Source organism: Corvus cornix, chromosome 2 (assembly GCF_000738735.6).
Source record: "Corvus cornix cornix isolate S_Up_H32 chromosome 2, ASM73873v5, whole genome shotgun sequence".
NCBI lineage: Eukaryota > Metazoa > Chordata > Aves > Passeriformes > Corvidae > Corvus > Corvus cornix.
The window spans coordinates 128042030-128065371 of NC_046333.1; the positions used below are offsets into that span (position 1 = coordinate 128042030).

General features: G+C 35.8%; 1 protein-coding gene across 1 annotated transcript in view; it reads right to left on the bottom strand.

The window, feature by feature from the left end:
- The window catches only part of MMP16 (matrix metallopeptidase 16), a 174535-nt gene that overhangs the window by 79565 nt on the left and 71628 nt on the right, over positions 1 to 23342 (bottom strand). Inside the window, exons 2-3 of the mRNA XM_010405008.4 lie at positions 10796 to 10944; positions 3062 to 3184 (exon numbers count right to left, since the gene is read on the bottom strand). Of these exons, the coding sequence (XP_010403310.2) occupies positions 3062 to 3184; positions 10796 to 10944 (272 nt within the window). The remainder of the gene's footprint in view (positions 1 to 3061; positions 3185 to 10795; positions 10945 to 23342) is intronic.

Genomic DNA, 23342 nt, shown 5'->3' on the forward strand with positions numbered 1-23342 from the left:
GTAGGACATGACAACTCAGAACCACTCCTATTGCAAGGTGGAAGCATAGCAAGACAAAGGCATTAATAATAAAAATCCTTTATTTTCTAAGTATTACTTTCCTAGTCTCAAGTCTAATGATCATTTCACAGCAAAGTTCAAATGAGAGAAGGATTCAAAGCTGATCTTGACCAGACTGGCAGTGCAACTATATAAAGAGATTGAAGATCCTACAATTACTTTCCAAGGGAAAGTATTTTAGTAAACAAAAGGCAATCTATAAGATGAAACATTCACTTCCATGCCAATTTTTGCAAACTAATAAACTGAGTGATACTTTTTATAAGTTTTGAGAGCTGTTATCCTTAGACAACCACAGCCATGTATCAATTGATAACGTTTTTTGTGATTATTGTTGGTTTTGTAGGATTTTCAGCCTGATAGTGGTTTCAAGCCATATTATATATTTAAAATACATGTCTTCCACAAGAACAATTGGATTTTATCACTGATATGCACTTTTCATGTTGATTTACTATTTCTACAGCTGCCAGAAGAGTATTGTTTTGAGAGTGTTATTCAGAAATCCTGAGTCCTATTGATTTCAGAAAAGCTTTGGGTTTTCCTTCCCTTCCCACTCCCTCCTGAAAATATCCTAAAAGAGAAATTATCCATGTTTCACTGACATGTTTTTGGCTGCATCAGCTTCAGGAGCCTTACGAGATTGTCAGGATATACCTCACATGACTGTGTAAAATCAGTAATCTGAGATTTAAATAGATGAAAGAGCAGGAATTTCAACAGAGTAGGTAAAAAGATGCAGTCAGTAATCTGTTTGAAGTAAGACAGTTACAGATCTGCACTCGATATGAAACTGTTAAATTGAAACACACATAAAATTTGAATAAGTTGTTGACACAACCTTTTTATTTTCATTGATGTAAATCAAATCTAAACTGTTAATATGTTCCCAAAATGATATAATAAATGTTCGAAAGGTAATATGTGGCCAAAAAATACATTATTAATGTAACTTCTAGTTATAATTATAAGTTGCTTCTTTGAAGTTCCATTTTGAAATTTTGCAGAACTATTTCAGGTTGAAAAATTACATGTTGAAAATAAAGAGAAGTTCCATGGCAAGGAGGGGGGAGGGGAGCTTGCTTTTGGGAGTATTTGCTGTGGGGTATTGGTTTTGGTTTCCAGAATTGTAAGATGTAGCATACACTGAAATGAGAGAGAGCAAGCACACTTCAGACTACAAGGTTTGACTGGCGAGGAAGGCACAGAATGCAGCTGGAAACCTGCAGGCTATAAAGAGACTGAGGAGTGGCACAGAGAAAAATAGAGCAGATAAATGATACTAGAGATACGATTAAAATTTTAGGAAACAAAGCAAGTTTCATTCATTTAACAAGTCATAAGCCTGTAAGCAGAGAATTGCTGAAGAGAAGTGTGTAAAGAATCTTAGATCTTTTTTTTGGTCCTTATTTGCTTTGGGTTATTTTCTAATTCAAAAAGATAATGGAACATTTTTCAAAATTCTAATCAAATTTAGGGTTTCTATTTTAAATGTATTTTGTATTGTAATTCACTGCAAAAAATATTACAGACTTGTTCACTTCAAAGCTCTGTTTGACTGGAGGTCTTGTCAAAGTGAGAGAGTGAACATTTTCAAAGAGGGGAGGCAGGAGATAAAGAACTGCTATAAATTCTTCAAAGTGAGAAAGATCACTAGATAGTTGTCACTTAGTTTAATACTGGGCACCTTCATTTGTTATTTGGATTAATGCCTTGGGTGACAGTCCAGAAGATATACAAGTGGTAGGATTTAGACTATTGTAAAAAATTCTGTGAAGAAATAGGGAATCAGACTGTACAAATCAGAGTGGTAGAAAACCACACATCTTAGTAGATGACCATGTATGCCTCCTAAGTGTGCACAGACCGCATTTAAATTCTAAAATGCAGATAAGTGTAAAGTGCTGTAGGTGGGCATTCTTATTCTAACCAACTATAAATTACATTTACATTAACAATAAAGGATTCCAGCCAATGCAATATACCAACCCCAAGGCAGTCGGTTGTCTGTTGGTTGATGTTATATCAAAATGTAATGAGTTAAACTAGAATTCTCTAATTCAGCCATAAACCACAGTAGTGACATAGAGTTACTAATGAAACTATCTCTTCACCAGGGTATGAGGAACAGTCTATATGACCATTAGGGCTTATGAACTTTAAATTTAGTACTTGTATGGGTTGATGAATATTGGCGCCAGTTAATGAATTTGAAAACTATTTTATCCCTCAGAAGTTACCCCTGTTGGATATTACAGGAATCCATGATGAGACTGTGTAAATTTTCCAACAATCTATATTGGAATCCTTGGTTTGCTGACAAATGATAGATTCTATATTATATATATACACTTATACACACTTTCTCTGGTTGAAAGAGCTCTAGAGTATATCTTGAAAGTTTCCATCTAACTTTCCCTCCAAGGCCTCAGTGTGACAGCAGGCACACTGTGCTAACTACATGCCAGACTCAGGAGTTTAACAGATGTACTGCCCTGCACACACCCCTACGCCCATCATCACCTACGCAGGAAACGGTCGGGTAAGTGACTCATCAAATTATAATCAAATTAATTTGTACTTAGAACAGACCCATGGGCACCCACATTTTGCAGAGACTGACTCCTTTCAATAACCTATTTTACATACTTAAATTAGAGATCTGAGTTTCATTACAGCACTCCTAGCTTCAGAGCATTATTATCTGAGAAGCTGCCAAGAAAGTTGAAAGGTAACATTAAGTACATACTGGGTGTTAAATTGATGCTGTAAGCTTTGGAGAATTTACTGGCTACTAAATATGTGCAATTTTAATGCAAGAAAACAGCTTGGTTTTTATATAGCACATACACACTTATAAGAGGTATCCATAGTAGCACTTTTATATCATACATTAATAATAAACTTCTCAAAATATTGAAAAATATTCAGGAATTTATATTTAAATTAAAAGTCATCACTATTAGTGACATTTGTATACCTATACAAATATCTTTAGTACCTGTAAGTGATATGTTTGTGTTGCCATTTCTGTCCTGTTAACGCGTAGCGTTTCCGACGAATGTTAAATTTGGAGCTACCTCTTGTTTGGTCAGGCACACCACATCGAGGTTTCTTCATCCAGCTGCAAGAAACAGCACCACACAATTAAAGAAACGTGAAAGGAAAATCATAACCACTGCATCCAACTAATAAGAACATGTAATTATTTGTATATATAATTTTATTTAACATATAAACTAATAAAAACAACAGACTGTTGGTGATCTTTTAATTCAAGATACTGAAATTGCTAACTTTATGATGCTATCAGGTTCTTCTATCTTCCTCTTTTTCCACATAATGAGAAGTTGCAACATTGCAACTGTAAGCTCCTAATGGAGATATTTAACTCGGGGATTATGCTTAGAATATTTAATGTTCTGCACAAAATCAAGCTGAAAAAGTCTAAATCACATACAATAAAAATGACCATTGCAGCAGCACCAGACTTCCCAGAGAGATGCTGTATTTCTACAGTGCTCTTCAATATTTCAATGTTTTCCAATACTTCAAAAACTTTAAATCTGCCAGCATTCAAAATATATTGTAATTAAGATGATATCTAATTCAAAAGCATAATTTCTGCAGCAATATCCTTGATCTGTTTCTCACTTGTAGTGTAAGGCACTATCTAGTTCAAACAAAATTCAGCTCAAGTTATTATTTTATATGAGTTGAATGGCTGCAGGACAATTTACCGTCAGGAAGAGAATAAGACTGAAGTCTTTTACTGCATAAACAAAAGACAAATCTCCTCTGTTACTTTTTCTGGCTCATTGAACTATATTTCTATCATGCCAAACAATTACTTACGTAAAAGCTATAGTTTTCCAATGGCACTTACCAGAAAAATAGTCATACCCTATATTCAGGCTTTCATGGATGAATTTCTGACCATTAAACTGGCATTGTTTTATAAATAAATGTACATGCATCAGCTGTATATGTGTGATTGGATGACAGAAAAGTAATTTGAAATGTCATCAGAAAGTAGATTCCCTTTAAAACATGCACAGGTAATAAAAAACTCAAAAAAAGCAAACAGTCAACCATCAATCTCATTTTCATAAATGTGTGTGAAGTGGTTTCAAAGTACTTCTAGTACAGCTAGACTTGTAACACTTCATACATGCTGTAGCTACGGATATATAGCAAACTGTTTTTCAAAGACACAAGTAGGTGTTAAGCTCACCAGCCTGTGGGAAAGTACAAAATTTTCTTGATAGTACCAAGATGGCACTACACCCCACTTGCACTGATAAGAGCTATAGAAGTGCCTGCAAAAACTCTGATGGGTGACAAATCTATTGAGTAGTACAAGTGAGGAACCCAAAACTCATGAATTTAACTGCCTTAACTGAAGACATCAAGTTCACAATTACGTGTTTCAAATAAGAAACATAGAATGATTTGTTCTAATTTCTAGTAAGAATACTTATGCATGGCACATAAAACAGCTGATGTGCAAGGAAAACAATCTTCTTTCCCTAGTGCCTGCAAAGACCATACTGCAAAAATCTAAAAAAACTTTACCCCACCAGTATTTGCTGAAACACCCTGCAACTTTACTTCAGGTTCCTTTGGTTTTTGAAATAAAGTAACAATTCAACAAAGTAGGCATTAGGGATTATTTGGGACAAATATTATTGAAAAGTTTAATTTGCTCTAATAATGAAAGAAAATGAAGGAAAGAAGTAAACCTCTGTTACAGACCAAAGGGCAATAATATTCTTCTTAGTAAAATGTTATATTTACACTTCATGAGATTAAAATTGGTTCAGACCTTCAAAAACTTTTAGACACTTTGTCAGTAATACTTTTACACAGTGCATGTTAGATCAGTATGCAGCATTTTAATGGCAGGGTAGATATAAATTATGCTGTCGAAACTGCGCACACACACATTGCAGAAAAAGACATAAACATAACAAAAGATCAGTGTTCTCACCTTCAGGTGATATCCCTACACCAAGAGCAAGAAGCAAGGAATAAAGCAAAACCAAGTAACTATTATATTTTGTAAGAAACACTTTCCAAACATATTGTATAAAATATATATCACTTATAGTTGTATCATTTCAAGGGCAATGACTTCTAAGTCATTGAGTTAGGCCTTCCCCCTCTCCAAAAAGTTTACATTATTTAGCTTAACTGATGGAGACCTATTTTAATAACGGGGTTTTCTCACTGGCAAGCTAGGGGCAGATAAGAGTAAATATTCTAAGTTCTGAATTTAAAAATTAATCTTCAAAGCTATTGAAATAATTTCTCAAGTCAAAAGATTCAATAATCTTATAGAGAATTCTGTTAATGTAAAAATTTTTTCACACTTTAGAATTAATACCAAAAGTCAGGAACAACAGGTAACATGGATTCAAAAGTCAACATTGTATTATCCTAATACAACTACTGACCATCCTTTTTTAACAAAACATAGCCCAAAATAACACATTATGAAATTCAAGCAGTCACAATTTGTTCTTGCATTGATTTTGAAGTAGTATGTACCTATCAAGGACATTATGCTTGTATCTCTATTGGTTTGGACAACCAGGGGATGTTCCAAGTTGTCATGCTGTCTGGACCACTAATGTTCTTACTGTTCTTACATGAGGTCTGGGACTGTAGTTCACACAATATAAATCCAAATATAATTCAAATGGAAGTCATTGCATGAGTGGTTCAGTAGCTTTTGGGAAATTATCTTCATGAAAAATTTAAGGAAAGATGCAATTCGCAGCTGAAGAGTTGGAACATCACCAAATCCATCACCTAGATCTTAGCTGAGCTAAGTTTAGCAGTAGAATTTTAAACAAACTAGTGCATGACTAGTAAGGGAGCTCAGTATTTTCTAGAACAGAAATGAGGCAAAATGTTAACAACTTCAGACACATAAATTTCCCTTTTATTCCTTTAATATTTTAAATCTTTTTCAACAGTAATTTTTCTCACACTCACTGGGAGGAAGACTTCTGTTAGTAATAATCATTAAAGCTCATGTCATTCCGGATACTTAGGGCATGATATGGTCTTCCACTGGGGGAAGTGACAAATAAAACACTGATTTCTATTTTCTTCCCAATATAGATTCTTTTAATGTATTATGATCAAGGTCTTCTATGTTTCTGATTGCTTGCTGGAGTTTAATTTTTTGACCTGTTTTTTAAATGGTTTGAAATATGTTTCATTTTAAAAGGGTGCACACAGGTAATGACTTTGCTTCTTTCTCATCACTTTGTTTTTGAACTTGTAGAAATCTTTTCTGCAGCAGCCCCTCAAAATTAGTATTTTATAAGTACTCAATAAAGAGGCTTAGTTGTGACTGAACTTCTCTATCTGTACACTATGTCACATCACATTCCTCTTCTAACTCCATTAGGTTGAATCTTGAGGAATGTATGTCAGGAAAATTTAAACATTTTAGACTCACAGCAAATCTAGAAAGATTAAAAGAAAAATATGCAGCAAAACTGTGATGCTCTTCCAGTAGAAAGAGAGATGAAACCGAACTTCTTCTACCTCAAGCCATTTGCCTAACCATATTTTGTTCTTCAGTAGTTAAGAGGAAAAAATCTCTGTCACTTATTTTTCTTAAGCCTTCAGGAAAAAAATTTGGCCTAACACAGAATCAAAACATTAAAAACCATACCTTTCATTAAGAGCCCCAACTGCTTTATCCCTAATCAAAATTGTTGCTAAGGTTGCACAATGGTTTTGTTGTTGTGGGGTCTAGGGTTTATTTTGGGCAGAGTTATAGCAAAAAAGGAAACTAAAAGGGAGGATTCAACTTGACTTACTGGAACTTAACTTAGTGGCTGGAAAAACTACAGACATCTATTTAAGAAAACTACTGAATTATACCCCTAAACTTTTAGTGAGCAGAAAGAGGTATGTTTTCTAAGCATCTTTGCTTTTACCTACTGTAGCCTGCTATTACAGGATGTTACTGATACTTGCTAAGTAATAGAAAACAGTCAAAGAGTGATGTAAGATATTGTATGTCAGCCCTGATGATTGCTTTACAAGACTTCTCATTGGATATTTGCTGAGGGTACAGACCTTATATATACTTTTGCACAAAAAATTTTACTATTTACTAAGAAAATAAACCACTGGATCAATTTCAACAGCTCAGATTTAACTTTGTGACTGATAGTTAATATAAAAACAGCAGAGAGCATAAACTTAGTTAAAAGCTGATCTAAGCAATAAAATAAGCACATTTGCCATTTATTTATAAAGGATGGCATTAGAATAAAATGAAAGTTTTGTTATTATTGCACAGATTTAGTCAGCATCCTATACACGACCATTCCAACTGTCTATCAAGAAGTTTGCAATGTAATCCTCAAAACTGCAGAACAAGTTTTGGGAATAAACATGTATAGCAGTTTTAAGAAAAGAACAACTAGTCTTTTTCTCTCTCTCCTAGTTTGTTTTAGGGATGCAGAAGACCAGGAATAACAACAGTGGGTCCAGTTTCAGAAGTGTTCTTTTCATGAAACATTGGCTGTGTTTGGTAGCATATAAATGAAATACAGAAAATACTGTGACACTCCATGCAAATTTCAGACAGTATTTTCATTGGGTTTGCCACTGTCTTGGTACTTGTATTCAGAACCTCCCTAATATTTTTACACCATTATAAGGATGTCTCTTCCTACCACTCACTCTTCCTTACCCCCAGCAATATGTATGCATCATTCTTTTCAAGTCACTTGAGAAAAAAAATAGCAAAAACCAGTGAATGCTGAGTAGTAGGGAGAAGACGAATACTGTTCATATTTATGCATACCAAAATACTCATTGAGGGATTATCTACTTCTCAGAGCAGCAAAATCCCCCCAGGAGACTTTTGATGGTGCTGCTGCTGTAGGACAATATTTCTTTGTTAGTACCCCCAAAGTTGGTTCCTATCAAGTTAACACTATAACTTTTTAAATTGTTTGTCCTTTTGAAGACAAAGAAGCACATCATAATCTCTTCTCGAGATGTGTAAAAGAAGCAGGTAAATCCTCATGCAGAAGATGGTAACATATTTTTTTATGAGGTTCCTGCTGTATTTATTATTTGTAACACCAGCATTGTTAGTGATTACAGCATATTAATCCCAGAGAAACAAATATCACATATTTCTGAACTAAAGAGTATATATAATTTCTGTGAAGATGAAAGTGAAAACAAATTTTGTACATTTCAAAAATGTACAAAATATTGCCACAAATGAACAACTGAAAAACAATCTACCCTTTATTAGTCATATCTTCCATGAATATTCAGTGATGTGAACTGATGGTGTCTTGAGGCAAGAATTTAGTTAAAGATAAGTTTTTCATTGTTTTGGTTTTTTCAGCACCAATATAAGTGTGACAAGCCTTTAAGAATCAATTCTGTTCATAACTTGACTCAAGTTAATGTGACTCCAAATATCTGAGTAAATGCAGCATTCATCCAGCGTGAGTTACATGTACATATGAATTGCAATGTATTAATATATCTTTCTGTGTAGAAGAAAATCATGCATCAAAAGATCTCAGACTCAATATTCACCACTTTATAAGATTAATGCTTTGGATTGCTGCATAGATAGATTTCTTCATCTCTTACATTGCAGAAGTGAAGAAAACCTTGGTGGCCAAAATGCCAAATTAGCAACATTAGCCACCTCCATTTGAATTTAGAATTTTGGGTTGGTTTGGTTTTTTCAATTCTCCAGCTGATACTCTAAACTAAGAGATGGCCTCTGCTTTCCCTTGGGTTACCCCCTTCTGTCTCCTCTGTGCTGCTACGAACAGAATATTTTAGTGAAACATATTGTCGCTTACAAAGCTGCCACTAATGTGTCTTTAAAAGGGCACTAGTTACTGGCATAGCAGCACACTCTCCTCAAAGATCAATCACTGAAGCTGTATGAAGAGCACAGACTCTTCACCCTGCAGAATGGGCCATAAACATACCTTTGAGCATGGCTCTCTCACAAGGCATTTACTGCTATTGCACTGCATGGTCTAAGGTCCTTTAAATTCCTAAACGGAGTGATGTGTGATCAACTCACCTCCCCTGAGGGCAGCCACAAAATCTGCTTTGTTTTATTGCTTTTCAATGCAATAGAGTATGTGTCAGTGGAATAAAATGATTTTTCCAATCCTGCCAGCATTTTGTGTAGTCTCTTCCCTAAACTCTAAATGATAGAAAAATCATTAATGTCAGCTACTTTACCCTAAAAGAATAACAAAAGATGACACATCAGGTTGGGGGTGGTAAATGGGAAATGAAGGAGGATTTTCCCCCCCAAATAAGCATTTTAGAGCAGTAGAAGCATATTTCACTGAAGCAAATGTTGAATATGCAGTGACAGCACTATTTAGTTATTGCTTGCTTTTCAAGGAAAGTAACTTTTCTGAAATCACAAGATAGTCTTTATCACAATTTAACTGAAATGAGTCCAACAAGCACTTCAAATCAGAGAATCAGAGAATGGCTGAAGTTGGAAAAGACCTCTAAAATCATTGATTCCAACCATTATCATGGGACTGCCAAATCCACCATATAACCATGTCCCTAAGTGCCACATTTACCCTTCCCTGGGCAGCCTGTTACAATGCTTGGCAATCCTTTAGGTGAAGAACTATTTCCTAATATCCATCTAAACCTCCCTGGTGCAACTTGAGGCTTGTCCTGTCACTTATTACCAGGGAGAAGGGGCTGACTCCCGCCTGGCTACAACCTCCTTTGAGGTAGTTGTAGAGAGTGGTAAGTTCCTCCTGAGTCTCCTTTTTTTCAGGTTAAACAGCCACAATTCCCACAGCTGCTCCTCACAGGACTTGTGCCCCAGACCCTTCCCCAGCTCTGTTGCCCTTCTCTGGACATGCTCTAGCACTTCAAAGTCCTTCTTGCAGTGCAATGAAGGGCCCAAAACAGAATACGGGATTCGAGGAGTGGCCCCACCAATGTGAAGTACAGGGGCATTATCTCTGGCCTGGTCCTGCTGTCTTAATCCCAGACACATTTTCTTAGTTGTGCATTAATAGTCGCTGTTTTTTTTTAATTTTTTGGCATGTTTTTAATATTTGGCACAGTATAGAGGTATTTGAAAGTGTCCTTTAATAGGTCTGTTTTACAAAGTTTCTCTGTGTCCATTCTGTCACTAAAATCAGACACTGAGAGCCTGAAACAACTTCAGAATTGCAAAGGGCATGCAAAACAAATTCAATTTTACTGCATATTAAAATGACCACACCTAGTTTTTTGTTACTGAAAAACACTAAACGAATGAGCCAGTGGAGTGTGCCAAATATTTTTTTTCAATGAGAATAAAGAAATTTACACTAAAGATTTTCTAGTAAAAAAAGACTCCTTCAGTTGTGGAACATTTAATGGATTCTTGCCAGCTCCAAATACGTTTCTTCCCTTCCACATTGACAACCTTTTGACCCTTTCTTTAGGTAACCCTGTAACATCTTGTTTACAATCACTCACCCAAAGGCAGACAGCATTTAGGCAGGTGATGACCTGCTACCACAAAATACAGTAGATGAAGAAAATGAAAAGGCAAGGAAAGAGAGAAAAAATTTAATTCCCCATCTGAAGCTGCAACACTATTTGGATACTCCGGTTACACTGCTGCTTCCCAGCTCTATTTTACCCTGCTTAAAACAGAAAAGTCAAGAGCAGTTCAGTACTGGTTACTTACTCAATTGTGTTCCTGTCCACTTTTCCTGTCATATTAATGCCATAGAACTGCTGCATGGCAGCTATAGCTGATTGCATGGTTTCTGCAGAGCGCAACACCGACATTCGGGGGTCAGTTGGTGGAAGGTAGCCATACTTTTGTAACCATACCTGCAATGACAAGTGCAGTGGCTATTAAATAGAAATTAGAGGTAAATAAAATGCTCCCTAGTAATTAGTTTTATACCATACATAAAGAAGCTTCTAATTCACCAAGTCCTGTTAGTTTGGGTGCTTGGGGTTCTTTTATTTATCTGCAGACAAGAAATTCTTCGGGGATTTTCTTTAACCTTCTTTATTAAAGATTCTGTTGCTGTAAGACTTACAGAGTTTTCTACCCAGAAGCAATCTCTCTCTATTATCTGAAACTGACTGCTTCAATTATTTATTTAATGTATTTATTTATTTATTTATTTGAAGCTACAACTTAAGCACCTAACCCTGGCTCTAGGCACTTCTAGTAGTGTTTTAAGCAGACAAAATATAAATCTACAATATATGCCACATACAACTGACTACCCACAGGGCACACAATAATATTCACCATCTACAATAATAAATCCACAATAGCTCTCACACATTTACACTATATTGTTATTGTCTCTCAAAGAATATAAAAGAGAGGGTAGGGAGACATTCAGCTTTCTGAAAAGAACGTCAAAATCACATACTTATAGGCAAAGCAGGTGTCCAGGAGACAGTGAAGTAGCAGAGTCTGCCTTCACTTAGCGAAAACTCTGATAAGAGGAACTACCTTTTTAAATCAAGATGGATTTAATGCCAACTGATTATGGTCTTAATTGCGTAAAAGCGTGAGGCCCAAATTACTGAAAGCTTCATGGATTAAAGCCACTATCTTAAGAACACTTGGACAAACCCTCTGAAACATGCTGTCCTCTTGAGGCAATGTTTCATAAACAAGTAGCTGCAGCTATAATGTTTCTATGAATTCTCAAAATCAAGACTATACAGAGAACAGTGAAAGACTTTTGAGGAAGTGAGGGCACTGATACAGCTTTAAAAATGTCTTTTCATTTGAGGGCTGGAAGTACTCACTAGAACAAAAGGTACATATATGGCCATTCTACAAGACTCAGTTAAAAAGCATTCCTGCTATTTCACTCCCCCCAGTAACAAAATATTTGTGACCCCATAAATCTGTTCTTTAACAAAAAAAACTTTTAAAAATTGATTCAGCCACCTCTTTCAAACATATCACATCACAATTCACAGATTCTGAATCATTACATTAATGAACGCTATCCGCCCACTACACCTTATAGTGTTTTGTGGGCTCTCTCTGCCTCATACAACACTTCTGGGTTTTATCTGTTTGTATATACACTGTTTTTTTACAGCCTAACACCAACCTACGTATCTATGTTCAGTTTTAAATTTATCTTGCAGAGTCCACTGTTTCAGTTTTATAGCAGGTTAACCATGGTCGTGGTGCACTCCCCTTTTACGAACACAGTGCAGATGATCATGAGGAATTAATTCATTATTAAGGTTCTCTTTGCTAACACTGAACGTGTATTACAGGTGAACATCGGCTCAGTGCAAGTAAAAGATCAAACTGACATTAATGATTGCGGAAATCTTCAGGTTATGAGTTCAGATATTTCTAATTTAAACATGTTTACCTTAAACACACATTTACCTATGCAGTTCACACACAACCTCAACAATCACAGAATCACAAAATCACAGAATATTCTGAGTTGAAAGGGACTCGCAAGGATCATCGAATCCAATACTTAAGTGATTGGCCCACAGGGATCAAACCCACAACCTATTTGTGAGCCCCACACAACAGGGAGATACAACATGACAGCAAGGTATAGAAAGGATTAAGACCCAGACTAAAGTCTTTCACCTTCACACTATCTTTATATACAGGAACCATTCAGAATAAGAACAAAAATTTGTTTAATAGATAGGAAAATGCTCTTATGTCCAATATAAATGAACTGCTACAATCAGTACCTAACATCCAACTTTACATACTCTTACCTTCTTACACTTTTCAGTTTAAGGGAGAACTTGTGTACATTAAGTGTGTGCAAGATTTGGGTAGTTACAGAAATAATTTAGTTTACTTGCCACTTTGCAGATGAAGCCGGTTCTTCCTTACAGAAGATAGCTCTGACAGGCCAGACAGTGCCTGAATGTTGGCAAGAGCAATGTAATATGTGGAAACAAGACCATGCAACTAAGAATTAAATAAGTTTGACACAGAGTGGATTGATTTCAGTGTAGTATGTAGAGTCTCTTTGAATGAATATTTACAATGAGTATATTTAAGAATGGGGTTATTTTCATATTCTTCTTCTGAAGTCAGTGATATCAAAACAAATAGGGAAGAAAAATAGTTCTGGGTAGTATGTCATGGTTATGTAAAATGATACCACCTTCTTGCCACCTTTTCAGCAAGAATTTGGTATGCAAACATAGAGCAGGGCTTTTTATGAAGCTCTCAGGTGCCAAGGGCAGACAAAATTGCTTGGTAGCCTTGGGAGGTCACCTATCATCACACAAAACCATCCCCACTGTGGCATAAATGAAGGAGTCAGAGGTATGGGCTTACAAGTAAGAAAATTTGCCAGAAGTTAAACCTTCAGATATCTGAATTAGAAAAGCTGTTAAGACGGAGACAGAAAAAATATCTTGGGGACTACTGCTCATGGGAAAAGTGGAGCAGGGAGAACAAACTGGAATCTTGCAGAGTGCCATTGCAGAGAAGCTTGGCAGAAAAGGAAAAGAGAGTTGGCTCAGAAACAGCAGGAGAGGACAGTATAGCCTTTCCCTATCTAAGAAGTCTTACATACAAGTTAAATACAGGATGTCTGAAAGCCACCCCCAATCATTAACAAAGGAAGTAGACCACCTGGGTCTTCCCTCAGCCTTCAAAATAGCCTAGAAGACACAGCCAACATACTGGAAAGTCAGATGACACTCTGAAAGTAAGTTTCTTTTTGAAAAATCAGACAAATTGACCTCCATGTTAGACAGTGTTTGAGAGGTAGTAGCATTTAGTGTTACAAAATTCTTTACTCTGTCCTTATGAGAAAGGATTATGAAGCAAGAAAAAAGACAGCAAATCTAGTTCTGTAGTTTTCTGCAGGAAGGACAGAAAATTTTGAAGGACCTTGGCTCAGACTACTATATATCTGAAATATGCACCTCAGATTCTATTGTGTATAGCCCAAATGCTGTGAACTGTAGAGGAGAAGCTTAACTTAAAGCCCAGAATGCATAGGTGGGCAAAACAGTGAAGAGGAAAAGAAACAGTTTGAGCAGGGAAATGAAAGAAAATCATTTTCTATCTGTCTTGTATTTTTGAGGCAAGCTATAAAAGAAATTATATCCAGAAGAATTTTCCCCTCCCCTCTACTGAAATTAGACTTAGTCTGCCTTAATGTACTTCAACAATGACAATGTCTTGGCGAGCCCCATCCTGAGGAAACCATCAGTCTTGGAACAAAGAAATAGTGAAGTAGATCCATCTAACATGTAATGTCTGGGATGCCAACAGGGACCCTTTGCACAGACTCCAAATAAGTGATATATTTCACTCCTTTATACAATTTAGGAAGATAAAATACTGCTACTTCAAGTCAAGTTTTTGGGCAGGACTTTCTTGTCCTGCTGCCAAATGAGATCCATGGTACCTCTCATGTAGCCACAGAAAAACACAGCTGGAACACAACAGGTTCCACCACTTCCCTCTCTAGTACAGTGTTTTAGTATCCTGCTGCTGTGAAGTTTGCTTTAGAGTTGATTCCTTCTTGCTAGAATTTAAGCCTGTAACTTTTTATTTTACCTGCTGCAGGTAAAGGGAACCAATTATTAATTTCCCCTCTGAAGCAGCCTTTTATGTATTTGAACTTTCTGATGTGAGTCACTCTTTCTACTGTTTTAAAAATGAACTGAAGAAACCTCTTTTGCTTAATCATATTTCATTATCTGCATTAACCTCCAGAAAACTTGAAGCTAAAATCTATCCTTACTAAGCATCTGGTGGCACTAGATTTCTATGTTAGTTCCCACTGTTGGCCTATTAAGAAACACTGGAGTTTAGCTGAAGTGTTAGGAGTAATTCAGAAGAACATGGACACACAAATATTTCATTTAGGAAAGAAAAACAAAAAAACAGAAAAACCAGAAATAAAATTAGCCTAAAAATATTTTTATTCAGCAACAGAACTTCAAGACTTATGTCCTATTCATCTATACATTTTAAATTTAAACCCGTGATTTGCATATTTTACCCATCAGAAAAGTTCCTTCACCCTAATTCCACCTTCTGTTTTCATAATTGTAAAGAAAATGATAAAAAAAATCCATTGGTGATTAAATCTGTAGACATGATAGGAGTTTGTTGAGGACCTGACACTTCTGCAGGCATCCATGGAATCTGTAAGTGCTCAGCACATGAGCTGTATCACCTTCCAGATTTTGGATGTCATTGACTAGACACCTAGGGCTTGGGGTTTTTTTTCCTGACATGATGAAAAAAATCTTTTCATTTTAGTTTGTAACTGCTACTTATGCTATTCTGTGTGGCTCATCTGGCTATGGAACAGATAGCACTTTCTCACACTGCTGTATTTTTTTCTCCTCTATAGGATAAAGAATGGGCTAACTTAAAGTGTATTAAACACACCAAGGGATTTTAATCATTCAGATCTTTGCTAGTTTAGGAAGAAAGATTGATCTTAAAAACAGTATGTTGGCACCAAACTCTTATTAAGAACAAAGAGAACCCATTTATCATCATTAAAGATTAAACAAGAATATTATTAAGATAATCAGAGTTTCAGAGAGATTACTGATTTCTAAGATAGAAGAAAGCTTATCAAGAAATTATTAATGTTCCTGAATGACAGTACGTAGTATAAGCTACAGTACAATTACGGTCTATGAACCTGAAGGCTTAGTTAAGTAAATCAGTCTAATAAAGTAAATCAGTCTAATAAAACACAGATCAAAACAATTTCATAAACATCTTCAGTAGTGCAGCTGCATATCATTATTATTCATGTATTCCTGTTCCTTTTTTAGATTTTATCTGCAAACAGAATTCCTAACTGCACTGAGTAAAACTGTGATATTTCATAATTTCAAAATATTTTGACTTCTGTTTTTTAATACACTTCCACCAAAGACACTATAAGTGAAATGATTTAAAGTGTCTGAGTAATTCAGGAGCTTTATATTTTCAAAAAGCATACATTTATGAATCTAACTTACTGATCACTACAGGATTTAGTAGTTCAAGTGCTGATGTAATTTTGAAAAGCGATTGAAGGCTTTAACTATAGTAAGTATAAATAAGCTAGCTCTGGAATTACTACCCATATGACCAAATTATTTCTTTGTTTAGGTCAAATAATCATGGTTAATGGTGTGTTTTAATTACAGACCTACCTATGGCAGTTAATACCGACTTTTCAGTGACAACTTGATAGACAACCAGAAATAAACCAAAGTGTTTACACAGAGCATTAGATGAAATCTTCTGATGTTTTTCCTTCCTCTTGTCTTCAGTGACATCAGTTCCTCACCAGTGGTGTTTTTTTAACAGAACAGCCTGATGTGAATGGGTATACGGTGCATGGCATATATCTAGTCAGAAAAATACTTCCAAAAAAAAGCACCTAAGAACACATAGTCCAGGAGAGTCTAACCTAGTTTCTCAGCAATGTCTACAGAATGAAAAGAATTATGATAGATAAAACAGAAGTTTAATGGTCATGACTGGTTTAGTACCCACGGTTTTAAGTTGAGATAACTAATTCTTAACCAAAAAACCAGCTTGTACTTTCAGAGTACATTGAAGCTCACAAACAAATCAATTTCTTGGAAATTGTGTAGCAGTGTGGAAAAGATCTTAAATAGAAAGAAGCACCTTCAGACCAAGCAATTACCTTTTTTTTCACTATGAACATGCCAAAAAGAAAAAGTCAAAACACCAACTTGCAAAATTTAGTTCTCCACTGACATAAACTAGAAAGTGAACAACCTATTTTCTTGTCAATTATTGTGACAACCCCCCAGTAAACAATTTACATGTATCACTGGCATAGTCTTAGACACATTAATGATGGTAATCTTTACTGGAGATTACAAAATTTGTAGCAGGGACTTAATAATTCAGACAAAGCTGTGGGATGTCTAGGCTGCAGCCTGCACTACAGTAAATACTTAGATACAGTACTAGAAGTAGCAGAATTGACCTCATAGTGGGTCATGGAAGAGAATAAATTGGGCTTCACTGAGTGCAGTGTTGCTGCAGCTAGTCAGTTCAAAATTAATTGAGGCACCTCCACTGTTCTATTATGTATCTGCCTACTGTTTTTTTCTGTGTTCTAGCTACAAAATAGATGTGAAACTGAACAATCTTATTATATTAGTCTCCAACAGCACAAAACCAGATTTACCAACACATGATACTACATGTCAGCAGAGAGGTGACAATCTGGAATTTCCCCACTCACACGTATGGTGACAGAGATAATTTTAAAAGGGTATTCCTGTTCCCAGTGGGAGGCAGCTCAAGAATGAAGACTGCAGCCCAAGGCTAGAAGCTCTGCCTTGTAAGTGACTTTGATTCAAACTCAGAGTCCAAGGCATGACACAAGTAAAAAGGCAAAATGTATTCAAAACTGTGTGCTGAATTCCTCTCATTTGTAATTCAAGTTTAGTCTAAATAATCTAAATAATTTCCTTTACTGCCACACTTACACATGGGAAAACCAATGTAGCTTGAGAGCAGCAGAAGTGGGAGGTGTAAAAGAGCTGTCAGGAGCACCAGGCCAGAGCCGTTTACAGATCCCAGGCAGATGGGAATCTACCAGAGAGCAGCAGATGTGGGGTCTGCATATAGCACTGTCCTTCAGCGACTGAAATATGCTTGGAACTGAGATAAGACACTACCCAGCTCCAAATGCAGAAGCTACATTGTTTATTCACTACTTCTACTGTCTGTGTGGAGAGTGGGTTAGCGGTATAACAACTCTGACACAAATCCCTGGCCTGGAAAGAAACCCTTGATAATTTCCTGTAGCACATTTATAACTGACATCAGAATGTGGACCTTATTCATTATTTGCTCAGGGAAATTTTCTTCAATCACTAATAGAAACCTCTGGCAAAGTCTGGCAGAGACCCAGACAAGTGGAAATACTTCCACAAATAAAACTTCTAGTTCTAGTAGATATAAATACTCAATCATACAGCTCATGTTAAAGGACACTGTCTCTGCATCTTACTAGAATTTCTATAGCTTCTAGAAAAGTATTAAGTGCTCTGCAGGGATAAGAATGCTTTATTGAATAGTCTGGCTGCATATGTCCTGACTGCTTCCAAAAAAAGGAATAAAAAGAAACTTCTAAGGCCATGAGGATGAATAAGGGACTGGAGCATCACTCCTATGAAGAAAGACTGAGAGAGCTGGGACTTTTCAGCTTAGAGAAGGCTCCAGGGGTATCTTATCTATGTACACAAATATCTGAAAGGAGGGAGAACAGAAGATGGAGTCAGGCTCTTTTCAGCAGTGCCCAGTAACATGACCAGAGGTCATGGGTACAAACTGAAACACATGAAGTTCCTTTTCAGGTCTAAGGAAACACTTTTTTACTGTGAGGGTGGTCAAACACTGGCAACAGGTTGCCCAGACATGCTGTGGAGCCTCCATTCTTGGAGATACTCAAAAGCCATCTGGACATGGTCCTGGGAAGGGGGCTGGACAGAGCTCTTTTTCCACAATACCTATTCAATAACACCTTTGGTTTACGAATTTCAAACTAACTAAGAACATGGGTGCAACTCTGCAACTTTTTGCCTGATAGCTAAGCAATGGTATACGTCCAGAAAGAATTGCTGTCTACTTCTTTGATAACCATAATATTGTGGGGAATGGAGATTGCTCACAAGATTCCATAACCTCCAGTCCCTTTAAGACTCAAATCTTTTACTTTTTTTGCCTCTTTCTGTCCCTCTCTGTGTATCTTCTGAGAGGTTACTCATGTTCCTACTTGGAACATCCCTGATCTTTCCCAGGCTTAGATTTTTCTTTTTCTTTTATGGTTCTCTGTGGCTCATTATATGTAGCCGTGGAGTTTATTCAGATGCCTGGATCCCAGAACACAACGGACCAGATCAAGGTGATGGACATACAACAAAAACAATGATGAGCCTGGAGTCAGGGCAATTCTGGTTGAACCAAAGGCCCATGAGGAGTTCCTTGGAGAATCATCACTCACTTTTTGGTAGCAAAAATGAGTGACACCTCCCAACTTTCCTCATCACAGCATTGCAAGCATTTAGACAAGGCTTTGAACACATCAATCACTATATAAATGCAATTGCAGTTTGGTGATATATCAAAGAAGGCAAGAGTTCCAAGTGAGTCTTTCACTACACTCCAGAAGATCACCCCGCCTTGTCATTGCCTCTTTGACCCCTACAGCTTTGCAATACTTCACCTGCAAGCTGATTATTTTGGTCTAATCCAAATATGTATTGATGCCATAATTTTGACTATGCTTAGCATCACAACATTTTAGGGTAGAGTTGTTTATTCTTAGAAAAAAAGCAAGCAAGGAACTGAACAACTAGGGAAACAGAATTTGCCGCTTAGATCTTACAGCTTAGTACTTGCTTGAACTTCTGTTTCTTCTGGTTTAGATTTCTCAAGAGAAAGCCTATCTCCCCTCACACACATATTCTAAACAATCAAAGCAATGCATTTAATCATGAATTCATGAGGACTGCCTCATTGCTTCAATCGCCATCCTACAAGCAGCAAAGTCCCCGAGTGGTTGGCATTAGCTGGAAATGACCACATATTATTTTAGGTTTTGAGAATATCATTGCAGGCAACCATGTAGTCTAAAAGGGAGGTATTTGCATCATTAAAACTTAATAAAAATATACAGTTTTTCCTCATGGGCTGTCAAATCATTAGCAGCAGCAGCAACACCAGAAACAGAAACTGTATACTACTATAAGACTGAAGTAAGAAATCTTGGTTATTTGGTATTTCTGTCTTCTGTGGTGCAATTATAAATTACATGCTGCCGTGTGAACCAAAACAAAAACAAAACCAGCAGTGTATTGACCAAAAATACAGTAATGATCACTTTCCTTTTTTTATATCCCAACAGGTTGTTTGAAATAATTTTAATAAAAGTAGTAAAACTTTGTTCTAAGACATTTATATAGGAAATACATAAACACATAATGTACCAACAGATGGTGGTGTGCTGCTTTAAAAAGGCTTGTGGGAAGGTAGTCCGTTGTAATAAAAGGAAAAGGTCAATCTACAAAGTTCCTTTGGGGAAATGATTGTTCAAACCATATTTGGCACTTGGTATTTGAATCCATTAGATAAAATAACTTTACTATTATAATTTATGCAGTTTCAATTTACAACACTGAAATAGATGAAATGCAACTTAAATATCTAAAGGAAATGTGACTTGAACAAACTTTTTTTTAACCCATATTACCTGAATTTAATTTTCCTCATTATAATAGGTTTTTTCTCACTTTATAAACATAAGAAACATCATAGTTTGAATCACAGAAACATCCACTAAATGTCTACATAAATGTTTCCTGAATAAATATCAATATCATGAATATTCTCATATTATGGGTTAAACTAAAACTGCATTAAAGCAAAAGGATAGAAATGCAACAGCACAATGCATATTTTTTGTTGATTTATACTTCATAGGTTTTTTACTACACCTTTATAGATAAGAGTGCATGTAAATTCATACTTAACCACACATAAGCAGTGTTTAAAAGTTTGTGTCTGTAAAAAACCAAACGGCTGTGCCAAAGTCAAGAGCAAAGCTGCCTCCCGTGAAAACAGGAGGTATTTAACTGAACCAGTTAGTTCCTTTATTTGGATGAATATAATTTTTACTTTCATTTCTTTCTATGTATTTTTAAGCAATTAATGATGTCATGACTATTAGCAACATAAACTTTTATAGCACAGTATGTTTGTTTACCACAGTCAAAAGAGTTTTTAAATGTAAATATATAAATATATGCTATATCTACTTTTAAGCTGAAACTATTCTTTTTTTTCCTTCTGCTTTTCAAAGTCAGATATCTAAGATGCAAAATTTCAGACCCTGCAATTCCTTGCTGGATGTCATTGCATATTTTAGAAATAACTCCTTTTTTTGACTGGTCTAAGATTTGTGATATTTACTATTATAGATCTTTGAAAAATCTGATTTATGTTTTCCTGCAGAAATCTGTAGACAGAAGATGAACACAGATTTTATAAATACATAAAATTGATGCATGATACCAGTTTGTCATTTCCAAGGGAGACAAGAAGAAAATGTAATGAACAAAAAATGGTAATACTGTCATTCCCAAATTACTTTCTTTTGTTCACATGGTGGAATGAAAACAAAATTAAATACTACAACAGAACATTTAAAAGAAAAACCCCAGAACATTTGAAAGGAGTCTATGGAGCTAATAAAGAAAGGAAGTAAATTCTGTGAATTGTATGATTTCTTCATGAGGAAGAAGGACAATATTTTAGTTCAGCCAATTCAGCCACTGTTTTTCAATGAACACAATCAATTCAGCTACATAATAAATGTATGTGATCAGAGGCCTTAAGGATGAAAAGGCAGTACAGAAAATAGCTTGTCCTCTATCCCATATTGTTTTAGTTTCTGACTTATTCCCCAGTTTTAAAAATGCTGGTCCAGTAGAAGAGGTTCCATGGGATATTGATCTATAATTAATGTTTCCCACCCTCATTTCCAGCACTTCTTCAGAAAATGCCTGTGGGAGATGACTCTGCCACAGGGAGGGAAGGGATCATTTAGAACTTAGCACTGCCATTTATACATGCTTGCTTCTAATGATTCTCTTTGATAATTTATGCAAATTACACCTGTCCTTATTTTCCTCTGGTATATGTTGTTCAAGTGAAGCCAGATAGTGCCCTAGAGCTACAGAGGTAACAACAATACTGGGTAAACATTTTTACCTTTTTTTATTCATCTTCAACAATGATCACATATCTTTCATTAATTCTGTTTTAGCAAGAATCACAATAGATGAATACAGTAGCTTTTCTGTATAGAGTTCAAATCTTATTTAGCAAGAAAAGGTGAATTCAGTACCGGAATTCATAGCATTTAACTCCTGCCAATGATGTTAAGGTGAAGGAAAAAGGACAGAAGATATAGAGGAAACTATCTTGCTTGCTATAATAAAGACACATAAATTAAAAGGTAAAATATTTCTTTTCCCTGAAACAATGACTGTGTAGATTAGTGGCAAAATATGACCAACTCAGGCTGGCTGTATTAGCCTCTTACTTTCATAAAGACAAAAAAATCCTTATACATCATTTGATGTCTATTTTGCTTGCAGTACACTAACTCACCAGCTGTTTGTAAGCCTCCTGCGCAGCAGAAAAACTGAATATATTTCAATACATCTGCAACTCTCCTTTTTATGTCATCCTCTAAACTCTATTTTTGTTAAAGGGCAGAATTACAAAAATAGAAGGGGGGAAGGGGAAGTGGTAGATTAATTCATGTGAGGGATGTGGCAAGGTGATTCCTGCAGGCAGAAAGGGACATAGAGTAATTGCTTCAAAGCAAGCCACAGGATTATCTTTTATTAGCTCCCCTATGGGCTGTGGTCATGTGTTTTGCAATTTTAAAATGTAGTAGAACAATTCCTGGACCTTAATTAGGACCTGATGCTGTGAATTCCTGAGTGCTCTCAGTAGCCATAGGTTCAGATGGATGCTTAGAGCACTCAGTACCCAGCTCAACTCAATCAAGTGTCACTACCAACCAACAACAAGATTAGGATTTATCCATACTTTTATATGTATTTTATATGTAATTTATATGTATTAAAAAAAAAAACTTGCTTAAAGAAAATAATTTCCTTACACATATCACTGGTAATATTTGCAAAGTTCAGACATTTTAGAGGTTGGGGGTTTTTTTATAAATACATTGGTTTTCTAGTTCATGCAGATAGAACCAAAGTAGCAGAAAAGGCCAGGGAAAATTGTATGTGCATGCTTTTCTGTTTTCTTCTTCCAAAAGACATGGTCTTCCATGAAATTAAGAAGGCTAATATGCAATTCAAGTAACCTAGTGCATTTTGAAAATTACATTTGCAATCAGTAATTATCACAGGCCCTCATAGCAATGTCATTAGTATCTTAATCCTGTGAATACAATATTAAGCATCCCAAGCAGCAGTTTATTTGATATTCGTTTGTTTTTAGTGTAACCTATGTTATTTAGACTTGTTCTACCATAAACTAGAGGCAAAATTAGACCTAGTTTTATCCATTCAGATGTTAAATCCAAATTTCCAAAAGTATGTATACATTTTTTAGAGGTTCAAAGTGCAAGTGAGAACAGATTTTGTGTATTTTAAAGACAAAGGTGCTTACAACAGTTTACCTGTGTATGCATATATATGATCCAGAG